The sequence below is a fragment of the Schistocerca nitens genome, chromosome 9, assembly GCF_023898315.1.
Source record: "Schistocerca nitens isolate TAMUIC-IGC-003100 chromosome 9, iqSchNite1.1, whole genome shotgun sequence".
Taxonomy (NCBI): Eukaryota; Metazoa; Arthropoda; class Insecta; order Orthoptera; family Acrididae; genus Schistocerca; species Schistocerca nitens.
In genome coordinates this window covers 14,115,478-14,137,076 of record NC_064622.1, presented here as the reverse complement: position 1 = coordinate 14,137,076, position 21,599 = coordinate 14,115,478, and the positions used below count along the sequence as shown (strand labels likewise).

Below are 21,599 nucleotides of genomic sequence, written 5' to 3'. Positions count from 1 at the left end.
GGAATAATAACATCCATAATTCCATAACAGATTAGAAAGGACCATTACTTTGAACTGAAACTAACTCCATAATGGACGAACAATGCTGAAACAAAAATTCTCTTTATTCCTGCAGTGAAATAAAAATGCCTAGTAAATAGCAGATTTAACGCAAAAATTAACTTAATATGATCCTGACAGCCCTTTCCATTCTGTTGACAAGATTATGTTTAGAAATTCATACATTGCAGACTTGTGTAAAAAAAGGAGCGTTAGGGTTAAGTGTCCCACTACTGATAAGCTCCACAGAGGTGGAGTACAATGCTGGATCAGAAAGAAAACTGATCATGTCCTTTACCACTGGAGCTGTTTTAACTCTGCTTCTTCAACAAAACAGATTTTATTGAGAAGAATGTATTTACAAATAAATCACAAAAAGCAACATCTATGAATATACATAACAAAAGACTTCTAGAGGTGGGTATCTCATGCTCAATACAGTACCCTGAGCATGTGTTAAATAACTCACATGTCAGTGCTGGGAACACTGTACGAAACAGTTGGATATGATCCACACTCTCAGTTCACCAATATGCCATCAGTTTGTTCGCAGAAAACACAATGGCCAGTTGAATGGATAGCAAAGACAGCCCTGCATTAGGCAGATAGGCAAGTCTATGCTCTAGTCAAACATTGTTAGTAGGTAACAACAATGTCCAAATTACAGTCCAGGAGAAAACCATGTGGCATTTGGGTCATTGTTAACAGATGCACTGAACAGCTTGCTGTAAACATTGGTGAGATCATGGCAGTCCGCATTAGCCCTTGAATCTGGCACAGATGTTTTGTCACATGGCTTGGCACTGGCAGATTTACCCCACTGCACCTCACAGGATGTTTGCATAATTACATCGAGTGATCCACCGATTTGTCTAGTAAGATCACAGAAGGAGCCATCTTAGAATTTGCCTCCAGCAGTTTAGGGAAACAATGGAAAATCTAAATCTGAATGGTTGGACAGGGATATGAATCCTAGATCTCCAAAGTCGACACAGTCATTAATTTGTAAAACAAAATAAGAATACATGTAAGCAACGGTCCTAAACACAGATTTGGTCAACATTTTGAACATTTTAATTTGTTCTATCAGTTAATTTTGGCTGGCACTTTTCTGAAACCTATACTGTCTTCTTTAATGAAAACATCACTGCTGTTGAGGGTCAACTACATACCTCAGTACATGTTAGTTTGAATATAAAAATATCAAAAATTGTGAAAAGAACAGATTGCTACTCACCACACAGATTTCAAGATGAGTTGCTGACAGTTATGATGAAAAGACTGCTACACACTGAGCTTTCAGTCAAAGCCTTTCTTAGAAAAGAAAGGAAAACACACAGATTCAGAAAAGCAGGCACCTTACACACACCGGACCACTATCTATGGCCATCTGACCAGACTGCTGGTTGGCTGGAGATAGTGGTTCTGTGCGTGTAAGGTGCCTGCTTGTGTGAATCTGTGTGTTTTCCTTTCTTTCCTAAAGAAGGCTTTGACTGAAAGCTAAGTGTGTAGCAGTCTTTTCATTATAACTGCCAGCAAGTCATCGTGTCATCTGTATGGTGAGTAGCAATCTATCCTTTTCGCAATTTTTGATATTCCAAACTGGACTTTCCATTGTTTGAATATAAAAATATTTGCACTTTGACAGTTTCAAGCCACTGAATGAATGCACTTCTGTACTATACTCAGGTTTCTGTGCTCAGAATGGATGTCTTCTTTTATTCTGGTATCATGACTGTGATACACATTATTAGTTTTAAAAAAGGGACTTGTTCCATTATGAAACAAGTCAGGGATAATATATACTGTGCAGTGGGTGCAAGGATTTCAAGTTCTGTAAAAAGATATCTGCATATGGCTCAACAGTGGACTCCACAAATTTTTCTTATGGCTTTTTTCTGTGCATGAAGCACTTTTCTAGTTAGTGGCTAACTTCCCCAAAGTATGATTCCATGTGTCACAAAAGCATGAAAATAATCATAATAAATCGATTTAATAGTTGCTATATTCCTATAAGAGCAAACAATGCATAAAGCATAAGTTGTAGAACACAGATCCAGGATGTGGTTTGACCAATTTAGTTTTCTATCAGAATGTAAGCCCAGTTATTTTTGAAAGGGCCAGCCCTAGTTATCTGCTGGTCACCTACTTCTTTCCTACTGCTTAATCTTTAGAGTTTATGTGAATCTGAATAAACATTTATTGATGGTATTTGATTCATGTACTGCATTGTATTGTATTGCTTTATTGATCTTCTTTATCATTTTTGTATGTACATACTGCCTGACATGGACATAAGGTCATAGTAAAAGACATAATTCTCAGGCTAACATTTCATCTTTCATTACTGGAGACATCATCAAGGGGTTTAACAACTCAGAAAGCTGTTATAAGTTGTATAAGTTTGTAAGGCTGAACTGTTTATACACATGCACATGATGGTCACCTCACGACATTATCAGACCGCTGTCTAAGATCAGGGAGTCGCACCATTATATGCTGTTGGGCTTGTAGTGGGGAAGAGCTGATGCTGTTTATTTTATTTAGTACTAATGACCGCAACTTGTTAATTTCAATTCTTCTTCTTTTTGTTCATATCATTTTTTTTCTGAATGTCTATGGCCTCTCTGTGTATCATAGTGTAGTAATAATTACAGCTTGCTAAAACCAGTGTCAGAGAAGAAACGAATTTGATGTTTTCCCAGTCCTAGTAGATGGTCTGCTACTGCTAATTCTGTGTGTCTTCCTCAGGAAACAACTGCTCTTGTTTTTCTTGAGGTATGTACAAAGGAGAATTTTATATACTTCTACTGTACTAAGTGGGAGGTGTAGGTCCTTTTCAGTGTTCAGACATCATGAACAAACTGACAGTGTGACCATGTGTAGTCATAGAGAAATTTTTTGTACAAAAATTTGAAGAAGCAGCCCTTCAGACAATGAAGATGAAGCTCTCTTGTTCGTTTTGGTATGAGAATGATACTTTTGTTATATGTGCAGCCAATTGGAAACACTTTTGGAACCTTAGGGCATATAGTCTACATAAAGCACAGCCACTGATATACACTTTCACAAAAATTCCAATCACCATCCCAAGCAGAAAAGAGGAGTGATCAAAACGTTAGTCAACTGTACTGGAAGAATCTGTGAACCACAGTAGTTGGAGGACAAGCTTGTTCATTTAAGAACAACCTTCAGAAGGAACATTTGTTGTGACAAAAAAATAAATAGGGCACTACATCCTAAATGGGCTAGAGTTTGAAATGAAAAAGAACCAAATAAAGAGAAAGTTCTCCTTCTGCTCCTAAAACCAATCACACAGTGCAACAGCAAAAATATTCTAAAAGTATTTACATCTATACTCTGCTAACCATCCTAGGTGCATAGCAGACATTATGTCCCATTGTACAAGTTATTAGGGTTTCTTCCCATTCCATTCACATATGAAGCACGGGAAGAATGATTGTTTGAATGTCTCTGCATGCGAAGTTAATATTTTGATCTTATCCTCATGATCTATATGTGAGTTCCAGAGTCAGCATTTAAAGTTGGTTCTTGAACATTGTTAACAGAAGTTTTTTGGATACTTTATGTCTATCTTGAAGAGTCTTTCAATTCGTTTCCTTCAGTACCTCTGCAATACACTCCCACAGATCAAGCAAACCTGTGACCATTCATGTTCTCTGTATACATTCAGTATCCCCTGTTAATCCTATTTGGTAGAGATCCCACTCAAAAGCAATGTTGTAGAACTGGTCACATGATTTGTAGACTGACTGCACTCCTCCAGTATTGTACCAGTAAATTGAAGTCTACCACCTGCTTCCTCCACAGCTGAGCCTATGTAGTCATGCCATTTCACACAGGTATTTGTATGAGATGGATGATTACAACAGTGACATATTGATATTATAGTTTTAGGATACTATATTTATTTTTATTGTTTTCATTTTTGAAGTGCACAATTTTCCATTTCTGAACATTTGAAGCAAGTTGCCAACCTTTGCGCCACTTTGAAATCTTATCAAGATCTGATTGAATATTTATCCAGCTTTTTTCAGACAGTACATCATCATGGATAACTGCATCATCGGCAAAAAGCCTGGCAGTTTTACTATTAATATTGTCTGCAAGGTCATTGATACACAACGTAAACAGCAAGGGTCCCTGCAGTGACAAACGAAAATGTGTACCAGGCTGGGATTCAAACCGGGATCTCCTGCTTACAAGGAAGGTGCAGTAATTAATGTACCATCCAGGATGCAGTGTTATCGCAACTGCATGGACTATCTTGGCAGCCATCACAGCCGATCCACACTCCCATCAAGCACCACCTATTCGCAGTCCCTGTCCATTATACTCCTGTTTGTTGCTTAGAGATTCCCGCTGGACGTCGGACGTATTTGTGCTGCTGATTCTGCTTAATGTCCTATTGCAGCTCATAGCAGTGATCCCCCTTCAGTTAACGTATTTGCATGATGTGTGTTCTTTCGAAGGAGCAGACACTGTGCATTAAATAATTGATAAGACCGGCTGGGAAATGGATTCACTTTCTTCAGTGTGAATGGTTACCGCAACTGCCTAATAAGAAGGAGATCTGGGATTCAAATTCCAATCCAGTATGCATTTCTGTTCATTGCCACTGATTCTGCTTAATTTCCTGCTGCAGCTGAGCAGTTGATAGCAGTGATCCCCCTTCTATTTACATATCAAAATTTAAACACTATACTCTTCCTCCAGCCCAGGAAAACTGAGCATATGATTGGTTCTTTAGTGTTAGGTGTGGTCTAGGGAGGAGCTAAGGTGACTTATAAAAGCACCATATGTTCACTGCTGGTTTTCTTAGAAGACCTCAATAAACCATGATTTTTGGGTACAAAAAGTACCAATTGTAGGGACAGCAACTTCCGTAATGGAAAACTGTCAAAATTTTTACAATATATTCTTAACATTATGTCCTCAAGGAAGCCTGAAATTTTTTTGATATCATTACTCATTATCAAGATCAGAAGTCCAAAGTTAATGTACTTATGCAGATAAAATATGCTTGTAATACCCAGTCTGAGGCATAAATGAGTTTTAGCTTACATAGTGAACACATTTAGAGTTCTAAGGTCATCACAAAGTTTCTGAGGTCACCAAACTATGTTTTTAGTCATCATCTTGCCACTAATAAAACTTCATGATGCGCTGTCTCTGTATAATGTGCATTTCATGATTACATAAATATGCTGAAAGTGGTACTGCAGTGACAAAATATTTGCATATATATTTGTTTTATACAAGCAGCACACGCCGCTGTAGCTAGGAAAAAAAAGGGAACCAGCAGAGAAATGGTCCTGTCATAGAACAGTAAAGGTGAATAGGTTCCTCATTAAAAGACTATTATACAAAGATAGGGAAGCAGGTGCCGCAGTCCCCACTCCGCCTTCCTCGACAAAAATTTTGGCATGCAAACATATTCTTACTTTTTTGTAACGAAAGAGAGTAGCAGAGATACAGTGACAGTGGAAGAGAGAGGAGACAGTGCCAGTGGATGAGAGAAAGTGACTGTGAAAGAGAAAGGGAGATGGATGATGACAATAGCAGTGGGAACCAAAGGGGTAGGAGATATTGATGGCCAGCCAGAGACAGTGACCGAAAAAGAGAAAAGGAAGATGGATGGAGATAAAAGTCATGGGAGCAAAAGAGTGAGGAGACAGTGGAAATGAAAAATACAGATGAATGGAGACCATACACACACTTCAGGGTTGTGGGCCCTTCCAGACCGGTGAACTTTTAACATATAGGAGAGGGTGCCCTTAAGACCAAAACTTTAAACATGTGGATAAAGGGCAAAAAATAAGTTGGACTCTCCCCTCTGCCCTAGAGTTTTTTAGCTGCCGAGGTATGATGGAGACAGTGTCAGTGGAAAAGAGACAAAAGGAGACAGTGCAAGTAAGAGAGGGGGCACTAGCAGTGGGATGTAGCGTAAATCAATGGGGGAAGAAGGAGAAAGTTGGAGAGGGATATGTATACAGGGTGGTCCATTGATAGTGACCGGGCCAAATATCTTACGACATAAGCATCAAACAAAAAAACTACAAAGAATGAAACTTGTCTAGCTTGAAGGGGGAAACCAGATGGTGCTATGGTTGGCCCACTAGATGGCACTGCCATAGGTCAAGATGGGTGAAACACAGGCACTACAATGCAGTTGTACTACCAGAAGCCCTCTATGCATCAGAAATGAGCACAATTGGTACATTGGGCACAACAGAGACAGGAAAGATAGAACATAAAATCCTTCGAATCATTTTTAGGGGAGTACATAGAGATGTTATATGGATGAAGAGGTCAACCAAAGAACTATACAAACATACAGACAGATTCACAAACATAATCAGTAAAGGTTGAGTAACATTCTTTGGGCACATACACAGAATGAACAACATAACTCACAAAGAGGATTCTTGATGTAGTCAACAGCTCAATCAAAAAAAAAAAAACCAACTGGTCTCATGAAATAGAAGAAGACCTAAAACAAGCAGGAATCAATGAAGAAATAATAGATGAAAGAGACAAATTCAGAAACAAAATTATGGACGCAAAATTTGAAGTAAAAGAAATGAAGAGATCAGGAAAAATATGGACAGAACAAAGAAAACACAAACACAGTCAAAGAATGAAGAGGTTTTGGGAAGAGAAAAAGAAGAAGAAAACATAGAAAAGGGGAAAATTGAATAATCATGTAATGTTCAAGTTCAGTCATTGTCTTAGGGGCAAAAATGTATAGTCATGATAATAATAATAATAGAAGTAAAAGATACACTTCAGGCTAAGGCATGATGTGAGAAAACTATTTGCAAATTTGGAGAGCACATTTGAATGTTAAAAATGAGGTTCATAATAGTAAAACAAGAGCTTAAGCACAAAAGATATTGTGAATGATATCTCATAGGGGCATGCAACATTTTACCCGATGCATATCGAATAACTTTACTTACAACGAAGTAATTGATGCGAGCTTTATCGTGCAGACCACCACGGTCTGAGAACCCATTCTCTGTTATCAGCACTGGAAGATTGCCATATTCTTTCTTAATCCAGTTCAGCATCTTCCTCAGACCCCAGGGCACAACCTGAAAAAAAAATCAAACAATAAAGAACCATATTTAACTGTCAGTAAAAATTGTGGTACTATCCCAACTAATATAAAAACTCAGTTTCTGTTTGGAAATAATTGTTCTCTGCTGTACATTTCTCAGAGTATACAAGTATAATGTACTGTGACAGAGCTCTGTCTGCCATTTCTTTCTTTCTTTTTTTTTTTTCTTTTTTTTTTAAAGTAATTATTGATGTCTTTGTTGAACAGATCACTTAAAGTGACACTGTCTGTTCATTTCTTTCATTGTCTAAGTAACTACACAGAGACAAAATGGTTTTACCTTTTATCTATCAGTATACAATGAAAAGACAGTTCATCAGTTCCAGTGTCTGTTTCATAACAAACAATTCATTTTCAGACTTATAATAAACAAACAAGTTTATTTTTTCATTGGGATTCTTCATCATCACGCTGTATTAGTAATTGCATTCAAGCAATACAACATTAGTCTTCTAAAGTGTTTGTCAATGTCCTCATTTTGCTCACTGGAAACTAGCCTGATATTTTCCCTCTGGGCTACTCTTGCAAGGTTTAAGACCAGGCATCAGTATATTCATTGATGTATTTGTGAACCAAATCATATTTCTTCTTTTCCTTTCTTTTCACCAAGATGGGTCTATACTTTATTTTCATCAGTGCCACACTACTGCAGAAAGGGACAAAAAATACTGCAATAGTCTCCAAAGCAAAGACATTTATGTCTATGAAATTGGTGAAAATTACAAACATGATGTCTAACGGACATGTTTTGCTTTTGAAAATTGATAAAGAGACATGGTAGTTAGTTAATTTGTTTATTTGTTTGTTTGTTTCACATTCCATGGATCATTTTGCATGATAAATCATAATGATGTGGAGCCTCGGGTAGCTGTAGATGTAGGGAACTTGCAACAGTCCTCAGCAATTAGGAGGCCTAGGTTAGTTGCAAAGTCTAGCAGAAAGAAGGTTCTGCTGCTAGGTAGTTCCCACGGTTGACGTGTGGGCGAGCAGTTACAGGAAGTGTTGGGGAGTGAGTAACAGGTCACCAGCATTGTGAAGCCTAGTGCAGGGTTGGCTCAGGTGACTGAAAGCATAGGGGAGTTATGTAAGAATTTTACGAAGGAGGATCAGGTTGTGATAGTGGGTGGAACAGGGAACAGTCTCAATAGGGATGGGGAATATGATGTCGTGGTGATTTGGTTAAGATAGCTACTCAAACTGGTGGCACTAATGTGCATTTCGTGCAACTGTTTCAGTGTCATGATTGGCCTCACCTTAATGCAGCTGTTAGCCACCTTAACATAGGGCTGGGGAGGGCGCTGATGGCGGAGGGCACGGATCACATCTAAGTGGTGCCAGTTGGGTCTATCAGTAGATGGTGTTTCACAAGGCATGGCCTGCACCTCAATAGGTATGGGAAGGGGAGGCTGGCTAAGCTTATAGATGACAGTGTAGTGGGTGGTGGTGGTGTCACTCATGGAAAAATTCCTGTAGTAGTTGGTGTTAGAGCTACTCCTTTTTTAGATTGAAGTCAGCTGATAGGTACACCTGCTTAAAGGATGTCACTCTAACTAAGGACTCACCTTAGAGTGTGTAATGTTTCCAAGTAGAGAAGGAATTAGCATATTTCATCAAAATATAAGTGGTAGAGATAAAGTCAGTGAAATGCTAATAGATGTTGACTCTGAAATTATTGGTATATCAGAGCACCACTTAAATAATTTGATAATTCAGAAGCTTTCTTTACCAGGCTACAGATTAGCTGGCTGTTTCTCAAGGAGTTCCTTATGAGGTGGGGGAGTGGCTCTGTACATAAAAAACAGTATTCCATTTGAGTCCATAGACATATCACGACACTGCACCGAACAGATATTTGAAAGTTGTGCAGCGTTAGTTGAATTTAGTGAAACTAAACTTCTAATTGTTGTTGTTTATCAGTCCCCTAACTCTGACTTCAGAGCATTTCTGCTCAAGCTAGAGAGGGCTCTTGATTCACTTTGTAGGAAGTACCAGAAAGTAGTTATATGTGGTGACTTCAATATTAATTTTGTATATGATTGTCCAAGAAAAAGGATGTTGGTAGATCTCCTAAATTCATATGATCTGATGCAAACTGTGTTTTTTCCAACTAAGGTGCGGGGGAACAGTAGCACAGTCATAGACAATATTTTTATACATTCTTCATTACTAGATGGGCATTCTGTTAGTAAAAGTTGTAGAATTTTGGAACATGTATTATGTTCGAGTATAATGACTTTTCTGGAGACTAGAAATCTACTCTGTATGAATCAGCATGGGTTTCGAAAAAGACGGTCGCGTGAAACCCAGTTCGCACTATTTGTCCACGAGACTCAGAGGGCCATTGACACGGGTTCACAGGTAGATGCCATGTTTCTTGACTTCCGCAAGGCATTCGATACAGTTCCCCACAGTTGTTTAATGAACAAAGTACGAGCATATGGACTATCAGACCAGTTGTCTGATTGGATTGAAGAGTTCCTAGATAACAGAATGCAGCATGTCATTCTCAATGGAGAGAAGTCTTCCGAAGTAAGAGTGACTTCAGGTGTACCAGGGGAGTGTCATAGGACTGTTGCTATTCACAATATACATAAATGACCTTGTGGATGACATCGGAAGTTCAATGAGGCTTTTTGCAGATGATGCTGTGGTGTATCGAGAGGTTGTAACAATGGAAAATTGTACTGAAATGCAGGAGGATCTGCAGCAAATTGACGCATGGTGCAGGGAATGGCAATTGAATCTCAATGTAGACAAGTGTAATGTGCTGCGAATACATAGAAAGATAGATCCCTTATCATTTAGCTACAAAATAACAGGACAGCAACTGGAAGCAGTTAATTCCATAAATTATCTGGGAGTACGCATTAGGAGTGATTTAAAATGGAATGATCACATAAAGTTGATCGTCGGTAAAGCAGATACCAGACTGAGATTCATTGGAAGAATCCTAAGGAAATGCAATCCGAGAACAAAGGAAGTAGGTTACAGTACGCTTGTTCGCCCACTGCTTGAATACTGCTCAGCAGTGTGGGATCTGTACCAGATATGGTTGATAAAAGAGATAGAGAAGATCCAACGGAGAGCAGCGCGCTTCGTTACAGGATCATTAAGTAATCGCGAAAGCGTTACAGAGTACGGGCTTTTGTTGAAGTTTCGAGAACATACCTTCACCGAAGAGTCAAGCAGTATATTGCTCCCTCCTACGTATATCTCACGAAGAGACCATGAGCATAAAATCAGAGAGATTAGATCCCACACAGAAGCATACCGACAATCCTTCTTTCCACGAACAATACGAGACTGGAATAGAAGGGAGAATCGATAGAGGTACTCAAGGTACCCTCCGCCACACACCGCCAGGTGGCTTGCAGAGTATGGATGTAGATGTAGATGTAGAAAAGTGTGAATGGCCTTTCAGACCATGATGCACAAATTTTAACACTAAAAGACTTTTGTACTCAAACCAATGTCATATTTAATTACAAACTGTGTAGGAAAGTTAATCCAACAGCAATAGAGAGTTTTTTAAAATTTGTCAAGGAACAAGAGTGGCAGGATGTTTATAGTGCCGATAATGTAGATGATAAATACAATGCTTTCCATAACACATTTATCATGCTCTTTGAGAGTTGCTTTCCATTAGAACATTCTAAACGGGGTACTAGCAGTAATGGACAGCCCGGTTGGCTGACTAGTGGGATAAGGATATAATGTAGAACAAAGCGGGAATTATATCAAAATGTTAGAAGTAGTCACAATCAAGCTACAGTAGCCCATTACAAACAGTATTGTAAGGTGCTTAAAATGTTATTAGGAAAGCAAAGAGTATGTGGTATGCAAATAGAATAGCTAATTCACAAGATAAAAATAAAACCAAATGGTCAGTTGTGAAGGAAGTGTCTGGACAGCAGCACAAGGTCGACAATATAAAGTCAGTTCACAGTAAAAATATTTCTGTTACTGATAAATCAGATATATGTACAGTAATTAACAATCATTTTCTGAGCATTGCTGGTGAATTAAATAAAAATTTAGTTTCTACAGGAAATATTATATAAGTTTCTTGGCAAATGCCTTTCCGAGATTGACGTTGGAAATACTCCTCTGTGATACAGACAAGAGGGAGATTGAGTCAATAACTAAATCACTGAAGACTAAGGACTCTCATGGTTATGATGGAGTGTCTAGCAGAATATTAAAGTACTGTGCTGCACATGTTAGCCCTGTATTTAGCCATATTTGTAATTTTTCCTTTAGGAATGGTCAGTTTCCTGAGAGATTAAAGCACTCAGTAGTAAAGCCATTTTATAAAAAGGGAGAAAGGGATAATGTAGATAATTTTAGATCTATTTCTATGCCATCAGTGTTTGCAAAAGTTATTGAAAGGGCTGCATATGTAAGGATAATTGATCATTTTATATCATACGATTTGCTATCAAATGTACAGTTCAGCTTTAGAAGTCGTTTAACAACTGAAAATGCTATATTCTCTTTTCTCTGTGAGGTAGTGGATGCGCTAAACAAAAAGTATTGAACGCTTTGCGTATTTTTTGATTTAACTAAGGCATTTGATTGTGTTGATCACAAAATATTTCTCCAGAAGTTGGACCATTACAGAATACGGGGAGTAGCTCACAATTGGTTCACCTCTTACTTTAAGCAACAGGCAGCAAAAGGTCATTATTCACAATGTTGAAAACAGCTGTGATGTGGGATCTGAGTGGGGTACTGTCAAGTGGGGGGTGCCCCAGCGATCAGTGTTGGGGCCGCTCCTGTTCCTTATTTATATAAATGATATGCCCTCTAGTATTACGGGTAACTCTAAAATATTTCTGTTTGCTGATGACAAAGATTGGTAGTAAAGGATGTTGTGTGCAACATTGACTCAGTCTCAAATAGTGCAGTACATGACCTCAGGTCATGGCTTGTAGAAAATGAACTAACGTTAAATCACAGTAAGACTTGGTTTTTACAGTTTCTAACACAAAATTCAACAAAACCTGACGTTTTGATTTCACAGAACGGGCATATGATAAGTGAAACTGAACAGCTCAAATTTCTAGGTGTTCGGATAGACACTAAGCTGTCGTGGAAAGCCCACGTTCAGGATCTTGTTCAAAGACTTAATACTGCCATTTTTACTATTCGAACGGTATCAAAAGTGAGCGATACTTCGACACGAATATTAGTCTACTTTGCTTATTTTCATTCACTTATGTTGTATGGTATTATATTTTGGGATAACTCTTCCCATTCTACAAGGATATTTTTGGCTCAGAAACGGGTGGTTCGGGCAATAAGTGGTGTGAGTTCACGAACCTCTTGTCAACCTCTGTTCATGAGTCTGGGTATTTTGACATTGGCCTCCCAATATGTATATTTCTTATTGTTGTTTCTTGTTACCAATATTAGTTTATTCCCATGAATAAGCAGCTTTCACTTGGTTAATACTCGGCAGAAATAAAACCTGCATTTGGATAGGACTTCCTTAACTCTTGTGCAAAAAGGTATGCAGTATACTGCTGCATCCATTTTCAATAAGCTGCCACTCGAATTCAAAAATCTTAGCAGTAATCCACGCACTTTCAAATCAAAACTAAAGAGTTTCCTCATGGGTCACTCCTTCTATCCTGTCGAGGAGTTCCTTGAAAAATTAAGCTGATTTTTATTGTATTGCTGATAGCGTTTACTTAAACTTATGGACTGACTTTTTTTCAGGTTCATGAACATTTATTTTTATCTTTTATTACTTTTATGTTGTAATTTCATGTACTGACACGTCCAATGACCTTGGAGATTTGCTCCTCAATTTGGTCCTACGGAACTTGACGTGTAAATAAAATAAAATAAATAAAACAATTCTGTAGCAACCTCAGCTGTCAGTGTGTTTGTGCGGTGTGGTTTATGTGTGTTTACAGACTTTGTGCTGTCCTAAAATAGTTCTATCACTAGCCACAAGGGGCATTGTGTTTCAATTATATGCTCTATGTTTCTGTTTATTCTTAGAGCTGCTCAGAGAGCCCTGCTATATTATCTAATTTTGACTAGTGAATAAAGTTGTTGCTACAGAACCAAGACATTGTTCGTGCAATTTAATTACAATGCTAAGTGGGATTAACAGCTGGATGAGCAAGATCACAGCTCAACAGCCAAAGTAGTGACCCAAACATGATATGCCTGCATAACACTCGACTTTGATGTGATACTATCGAGGAAAATTTGTGAGATGACAGGAAGCCCGACAGCGACCAACCTCACTGTGTCAAGACTTGCAGTGTGACTGCTGCCCTTCCAGCTTCACAATACATTCCTCTGTTTTGTGCAAGACAAAACTGTCTTCACCCACTCAGGCATAAGTGCCAATGCTACAAAGTTTGCATTGGTCATAAATCAGCTTCACCACTAGTATGCTGTCGAGGTGTGGGACGTAATTATTGGGCTGCCTGAAAGCTATTCATACAACCGGCTCAAGGCAGAGTTAATGAGAAGGGTATTATCTTCACAAGAAGAATGCCTCCATAAGATTCTAACACATGAGGACACTGAGGATCATGAACCATCCCAGTATTTGCAGCACCTGCATAGTAAGATCAAAACTGGTGCAGTTCTACACAACCGTTACAAACTATTTGGAGTAGCTGTTTTCCACCTCAGATATGTCTTTGGATTCGATTCAGTATTTTTCATTGTTTAAAGATAGTAAAATGTCTATTATTTCATCTGAGACTTTCACACTATGGTATTTCCTTTTTTTTTTCTTTTTTGGAAAAATTATCTCTCAGGCCTCTCAGGTCCATTTTGCTGTAGACACTAGCAGTTCGTGTACATACCACAACAAGCACGTGAATCGTGTACAAACATGCCTCGGGAACAACTGTGCTCAGTTTCAGCTCTGTAGCTAACCTGTACAGTTCTGTTCTGTGCTTTCAAGATGTTTAAGACTATCAACTCACCCGCTGCATGGGAGGTTCGCTCAGTGATACGGTTTTTGTCAGCAAGGAACCTGTCTGCTGCAGAAATTCTTCAACAGATTTGCGAAGTGTATGGTGATACTGTTATGAGTGAACGCAAAGTGCGTAAGTGGGTATGAGAATTCAGATGGCCTTGACAACGTCCATGATGAGGACCGCGGCAGTTCCCCTTCTTTGATTACAGACGATTTGGTAGCTTCAGTTGAAATGAGGACTCATGAGAACAGATGCTCCACAGTAACACATCTCTCAAATGTATTTCCTGACATGTTGAGATCAATGCTTTACAACACTGTTTCTGAACACTTGAAGTTTAGGAAACTGTGCTCCCATTGGGTTCCAGAACTCCTAACAGAGGACCACAAAAACCAAAGATTTGAGTGTGCAATGAAGTTCTTGACTCGTTATCACAAAAAGGTGACAGCTTCCTCAGTCAGATCATAACTGGAGACAAAACATGGATTTTGCATATCACGCCCGAATCGAACAGGAATGGAGCATGGAATGGAGACACATACACTCGCCTGTAAAGGTGAAGGCCAAACAGACTCTGTCTCAGTGCAAAATCATGGTGTCGGTGTTTTGGGATAGGCATGATGTTTTGTTGGCCGACTTCATGCACTGAGGAACGACTATCAATGCAGAAGCATACTGCCAAACCCTGAGAAAGTTATGCAGAGCAGTTCAAAACAAAAGATGCAGCATGCTGACAAAGGGAACTGTCCTTCTCCATCACAATGCAAGACCTCACACTGCATGTCAAACCTGTGATTTATTGGACAGTTTTGACTGGGAAGTTTTAGTCCACCCACCCTACAGTCCTGATCTTGCACTCAGTGATTACCATCTGCTCCTCCACCTCAAACAACACCTCAGTGGCAGCTGTTACAGTGATGACGACGACGTGAAAATGGCAGTGAACTCTTGGTTATCAGAGCAGGTGGCAAGTTTTTATGAAGAGGGTATTTTAAAATTGGTTGAGAGGTATGATATGCGTTTCAACAAACTTGGCAACTACGTCAAAAAATAGAGTGAAGTATGTACTTTCTGAAAATAAATTCACTTTTCTGAAATAACCTTTTGTTGTGTACTTATGTTCAAATGGACCTTACTTAAAAAACATGCCTCATATAATAGTAATACCTTATCCTCTTTCTGGGTTCAACATCTCAGTTGTTATATAGGGATGCTGACACAGTTCTTCAGTGTAGCAAATGGGAAGTTGTGGTACATAAAATAGAAACCAGACTTCATTACTATGGTCCTGACATCAACAGGTAGTGTGTGTAGAGTAACATTATGAAACAATGTGCATATACTGTGTGTAGTATGTGCCATGACTGAGAGTGAGGAATGAATGAACAATGTAGCACTAGCCTTTTACATTATTAAATAACATGTTTCCAAAACAGTACTGTACATTAGAGAGAAACTGAATCAGGTGGCACTGTTTTAAACAGACTGGCCTCATATTTAGGAAGATGCAGGCTCCAGCCTCCATCCAGCCACCATGATTTTGGTTTTCTGTGGTTTTCCTAAATTACTTCAAGCAAACTGGGATGGTTCCTACTACAAGGCCATGGCCATCTACCTGCCCCATCCTTGTCAAAGTAGACCTGTAAGTATGTAAACGCTGTATATATTAATTGCGTTATTTTTGTAATTCTTAAATTGTAGCCGCAAGACTTGTCCAATATCACTGTAAAAGTGATTTATGGATGAATAAAACAACAACAACTACTACTACTACTACTACTACTACTACTATTATTACTACTACTACTGTTACTACCACCACTAGTACAGGTGTAGTACAGGAACTGAGGTTGGGTCTGCTCTTGTTCTTGTTATGATCTTACATCATAGGTTCAAGAAGCAGAAATAGTTCACCTTGCTGATGTTGCAAGTATTATAATCAAGCCAAATGAATTAACTTCAAAACTTGAAAACGCATTTTTTTTTTTTTTTTTTCAAAATTACAATTGCTCAAATGAGAATTCAATTTATATGATTACTCATCAAATATTACAAGCCTTAAACAATAAAATATCACCAGTTGGTATAGTTTGTGATTTTTTTCAATGTTGTTTGAAAGTGTAAATCATATTGGTGGTTTCACAAATAACTGTCTATGTACCTAAAATTCCATAAACAATGCACAAATATAGATAATTAGAATTGGGTGAGAAATATCAACATTCAGTCGACAATTAAAAGTAATACATAGGGTGCTACAGAGCTCAATATGAGGACCATTTCTTTTTCTTGTGTGTGTAAATAATATTTTACAACCTGCTGATTCCCATATAATTACTTATACTGATGACACTAATCTGCTGTTTTATGGTGATAATGAGGAGGATTTTCAACATAGGTGACATCAGAAATGGCTAAATGTTTTCATAACCATGGTCTAAAAGTCAGTATGACAAAATCACAGTTACTGGAGTTCAAAACAAGCAACTCATGCCACAGTAATGTTGGAAATATTTGTGGAATTTCATACAGAGACAATGAAGATTGTAAATTTCTTGGTCTGCACTTGTATGCCAGTCTTCAGTAGGAATCCATGTCAACTTTGTATGCAGGAAAATAATCACTGAAGTCTAGTCACTTAGCCAATTGTCCAAAATTGTATGTGATATAAAGCTGAAAATGGTATAGTACAGGAGAATGTTCCCATTTATACATTATAATGAAACACACATGACACTGGTGTAATACAAGTAAGTTATGGGAGAGAGCTAAGAGGGAGGGAGAGCCACTGCACTTGAACAGAACACTGGTGCTACAAAAAAACTGTTAGGCCAATACATGGTCAGGGGTACAGGGAGATCTTTCATGATGCTCTTATCAAAAGCAAATATCTCACTACATACACAACTTTTTCAAGCCTTCAGGCCAATGCACCCAAATGTTCTGATGAACATAATCACAGCACAAGAAATAAAGAAATAAGCACAATGATTTCAGTCAGAGAACAGAATTAAAAGATTGACATCACAATCCATATATCAGTGGGACAGTGTCAGAATCTGTAAGAGCACATACTGGGGAACCATTTAAACAAAATTTAAATTTCTTGTTGTAAATAAGTGTCTGAGTTCACTGAAGGAATTATAAGCTGTATATATTTTATAGATTAACCTTTGTAGATAAATCTGTTATGTATTAAACATCTGTATACAAATACTGCATGATATATAGTGAAAGATGTCCTACCATAAGGGAAATATTCGACTGTGGGTACATTCTCTGAAGCATAAGTTAACATTAAAACTATTAACTTCACAGTGATCCAGGAAAGAAAACTATGTTACACCTTATATGATTGTTACAATGTAGTATTAGAAAGATTACACAATGTCATTTCGTGAAAGTTGTTGGGCAAAATGACATACTCTTGTAACTACTATGGATGTTCACTTTTATTTGCAAATACCACATGCAAACACCACAAATAATGCTTTGTCAAATTATAGGTCAGCTAACAAATGTGTGGCGTCTCAACCAGTGAAAACCTCCAACACATCTCTGACTATAGAGTGGTGCTGAGTAGATGAGTAGATACTCTCTGCCAGTGTAGTCTGGACCCAACCTGTGTCACGTTAGGACATTGTGTAAATAAGGTAGTGAACTCTAATGTATGGGTTTGTGTCGTATCTTATCACACCTGTCCATACTCAAGTTCCTACAAAGGTGACTCTTGACTACCTCCTTGTGCTATAAAACTTTTTGATAAATTACCAGATGAAATAAAATGTCTGACAGACAGCAGTAATAGTTTCTAAAACAAATTGAAATCATACCTCCTTGACAACTCCTTCTATACCATAGATGAATTCTTGAATATGAGTAAATAAATCTGGAGATATAATATATGCATTTTGTGCCATTTAAGGGAATGGGATAGATAACAGAAATATTTAGGTATAACACTATAATGTAAAATAAATAAATAAATAAATAAAGAACCCTTGTTTCCTGTGTGCATTTCTTGTAAATTTGACACGTTCCACATCATAATGGTTTTACGTACTATTGATCAATGGGACACGTAACTAACTAACTAACTAACTAACTAACATGAAGTGCTTCACCTCAGTGACTGCTTCACAACCTGTGCCATCTGCATTCTTCCTACCAACACCAGCTTTATGAATGGTGCAGGTGGGAACTGTCCCTACAATAGATCACTTGTTCCCATAACCCCACTGGCCTCAATCTTCGCTTGTCCCTGCCCTCTTCCTACCTGTCCACCTCCCTGCTCCCACTCCAGCACTACACATGCCTATAACCCTCAGACAAACCTACTGGTCTTTTCCCATTCTCTACTTCCCTCCTCTCCCCCTCTCGCTCTCCCCTACATCCCCAGCACGGCCTCCCGACTCCACTCTAACAGCCCATCCTGTCTCCACCACATCCCTGCACTCTCCCACAGGCAGCACATCATCTTTCCCCACCCCTAAGCAGCTATACCTGCCCCTGCCCTCCTCATGCCTCTTCCTTATCCCCTTTCAACCCATCATACACCCACCCACCTCCCAGCAGACTGCTACTCACATAACACTCAGTTGCAGTCTGCAGTCAGGCCCCAGTGCCTGAAGAGAGTGATGGTGGTGGTGGTGGTGGTGTGTGTGTGTGTGTGTGTGTGTGTGTGTGTATGTGTGTGTGTTTTCTGTTTCAGAAGAAGGCTGTCTTGGTCCAAAAGCCTGAATGATTAGCAATCTTTTCCACTGTACCTGCCTGCGACTCGGTGCTCCTCTATGTGGAGAGTAGCAAACTGTCCTTTTCATGTTGTTGTTATTATATACAACTGAGTGTTGCAAAAAGCCTGACCACAGCCTTCAGATAATGGGTGAGGGTGAACCAGTAAAAAAATACAGAATATTCTACAGTCTAGGATGTTTACATTAATAAGAATCTGAACTGTGTGTCACATGCTACAGATCTTTTTAAACATCTAAGATCTGCAGCTTCTGCATTACAGATAATATCATATGTTGAAGACAAAAATATAAAAAAAAGTTGACTTATTTTTTCTAATTTTTCTACACTTATGTGGCATCATACTCTGAGGAAATTTATCACTGAGGAAAGAAGTATTTGTTGCACAGAAGCACGTAATAAGAATTACGTGTGCCATCCAATCAAGAATGTTTGTAGACAGCTCTTTAAACAGTTGGGTGCACCAACAGTAGCCTTGCAATACATTTACTCTCTTATGTGGTTTAAGATGGAGAGAGGAGAAGAACATAGCTAAGTATAAATCACTGTATGCATGAAGAAACCTCAATAAATCATTAAATGATCAGCATGTTGCCATATTTCCTGCTGAAAATATATACCATAATTGTAAAACTGACTCACAGTGAGAGGCAGTTGGCAATTTATCTGGAAATAAACATGCAACTAGTTGCTTTTTTATGATTTATTCAACCATGTATATGTTTTTCAGCCACTGGAGTTCATGGTTGAATAAATTGTAAAAACGCAACTGGTTACATATTTATCACCAGATACATCACCAATTTAAAACATGGTTGCAGTTTGTCATCCACAATGGATTTACTGAAATGCTTTAACATGTCTAAATTTCAAAAAGCTCACCCCTGAAGGAATCCTTTCTTTTACAAATCAAGCACTGGTAAGAGGTAACAGTTATGATCCACAGAACATGCCAATAACTACCTAAGAAACTATATCTTTATTTGACACAAAATAAGTAAGTAAACATTTTTTTAAAAAATTCGTTAATCACAGTCATTTGAGTAATTCTTCAGTTTCAGATATTTTAACAGTAAAACATTTTACCTTAAGCCAGGATGATGCAGATGAAGGCCATTTTGGATCAAAGCTTCTAATAACTCCTGAATCTCGTTGAAGAGACGGAATTTCTCCTTCAGTGCCCGAAGCAGCATATCGTGTTGTGTAATGATTGTATGCAAAGAAATCTGCTGTACCTGAAAACAAGATTAAACTGGAATAAACACTATTGATATTTAAGAGGAACATTTTAAACATGTTTTATATTGGTTAATCCAAAATGCAAAGTGCCATAAAAATATAGTTGTTATCCCACAGATATGTAAACTACTTTCTTGAGATCATGTGTGTAATGCACACGCAAACAGAAATTAGATTCTGAGCTGGCTCCTTTATTTGTATTTGTGTAACATCTAGTTGCCGTTGTTAAAGCATAATAACAGTTGTGTAGGTGGTCTGAAACATACTCTTTCCTGATCCACAGAATGAATGCATGTGTGAGTGAATAATCTAATCAGATATTTTTTTCCCTTTCACTGACAAATAAAACTTAAAGTTCATTTTTCAGCCCAGGTATTATCTTATTATCTCATTTTGGGATTTATCCACTTAATCTGGTTTGTACACATCACCTCTAAACACAAGTTGTATAACATTCTACCAAAATTGACATGAAATGTAAATAGCCAAGGGGAAACTAAACTCCAAAGTTACCTTTTATGACCCTATCTTGTACACTTTTGCAGGTAAAATGAACTAAAAGTAATAGAAACTCATGTAAATGTAGTTGGATAAATAACCCATCACTCATTGTTGTTGTGGTCTTCAGTCCTGAGACTGGTTTGATGCAGCTCTCCGTGCTACTCTATCCTGTGCAAGCTTCTTCATCTCCCAGTACCTACTGCAGCCTACATCCTTCTGAATCTGCTTAGTGTATTCATCTCTTGGCCTCCCTCTACGATTTTTACCCTCCACGCTGCCCTCCAATACTAAATTGGTGATCCCTCAATGTCTCAGAACATGTCCTACCAACCGATCCCTCCTTCTAGTCAAGTTGTGCCACAAGCTCCTCTTCTCCCCAGTTCTATTCAATACCTCCTCATTAGTTATGTGAACTACCCATCTAATCTTCAGCATTCTTCTGTAGCATCACATTTCGAAAGCTTCTATTCTCTTCTTGTCTAAACTATTTATCATCCACGTTTTACTTCCATACATGGCTACACTCCATACAAATACTTTCAGAAATGTCTTCCTGACATTTAAATCTGTACTCAATGTTAAAAAATTTTTCTTCTTCAGAAACGCTTTCCTTGCCATTGCCAGTCTACATTTTATATCTTCTCTACTTTGACCATCATCAGTTATTTTGCTCCCCAAATAGCAAAACTCCTTCACTACTTAAAGTGTCTCATTTCCTAATCTAATTCCCTCAGCATCACCTGATTTAATTTGACTATATTCCATTATCCTCATTTTGCTTTTGTTGATGTTCATATTATATCCTCCTTTCAAGACACTGTCCGGTACATTCAGCTGATCTTCCAGTTCCTTTGCTGTCTCTGACAGAATTACAGTGTTACTGGTGAACCTCAAAGTTTTTATTTCTTCTCCATGGATTTTAATTCCTACTCCAAATTTTCCTTTTGTTTCCTTTACTGCTTGCTCAATATACA

General features: G+C 38.2%; 1 protein-coding gene across 2 annotated transcripts in view; it reads right to left on the bottom strand.

Moving 5' to 3' along the window:
• Positions 1-21,599, bottom strand: part of LOC126202985 (myrosinase 1-like) — a 485,330-nt gene that overhangs the window by 8,209 nt on the left and 455,522 nt on the right. For both annotated transcript variants that reach the window (XM_049937174.1, XM_049937175.1), the window contains exons 9-10: positions 19,972-20,120; positions 7,023-7,157 (exon numbers count right to left, since the gene is read on the bottom strand). In XM_049937174.1, coding sequence (XP_049793131.1) covers positions 7,023-7,157; positions 19,972-20,120 — 284 coding nt within the window. The remainder of the gene's footprint in view (positions 1-7,022; positions 7,158-19,971; positions 20,121-21,599) is intronic.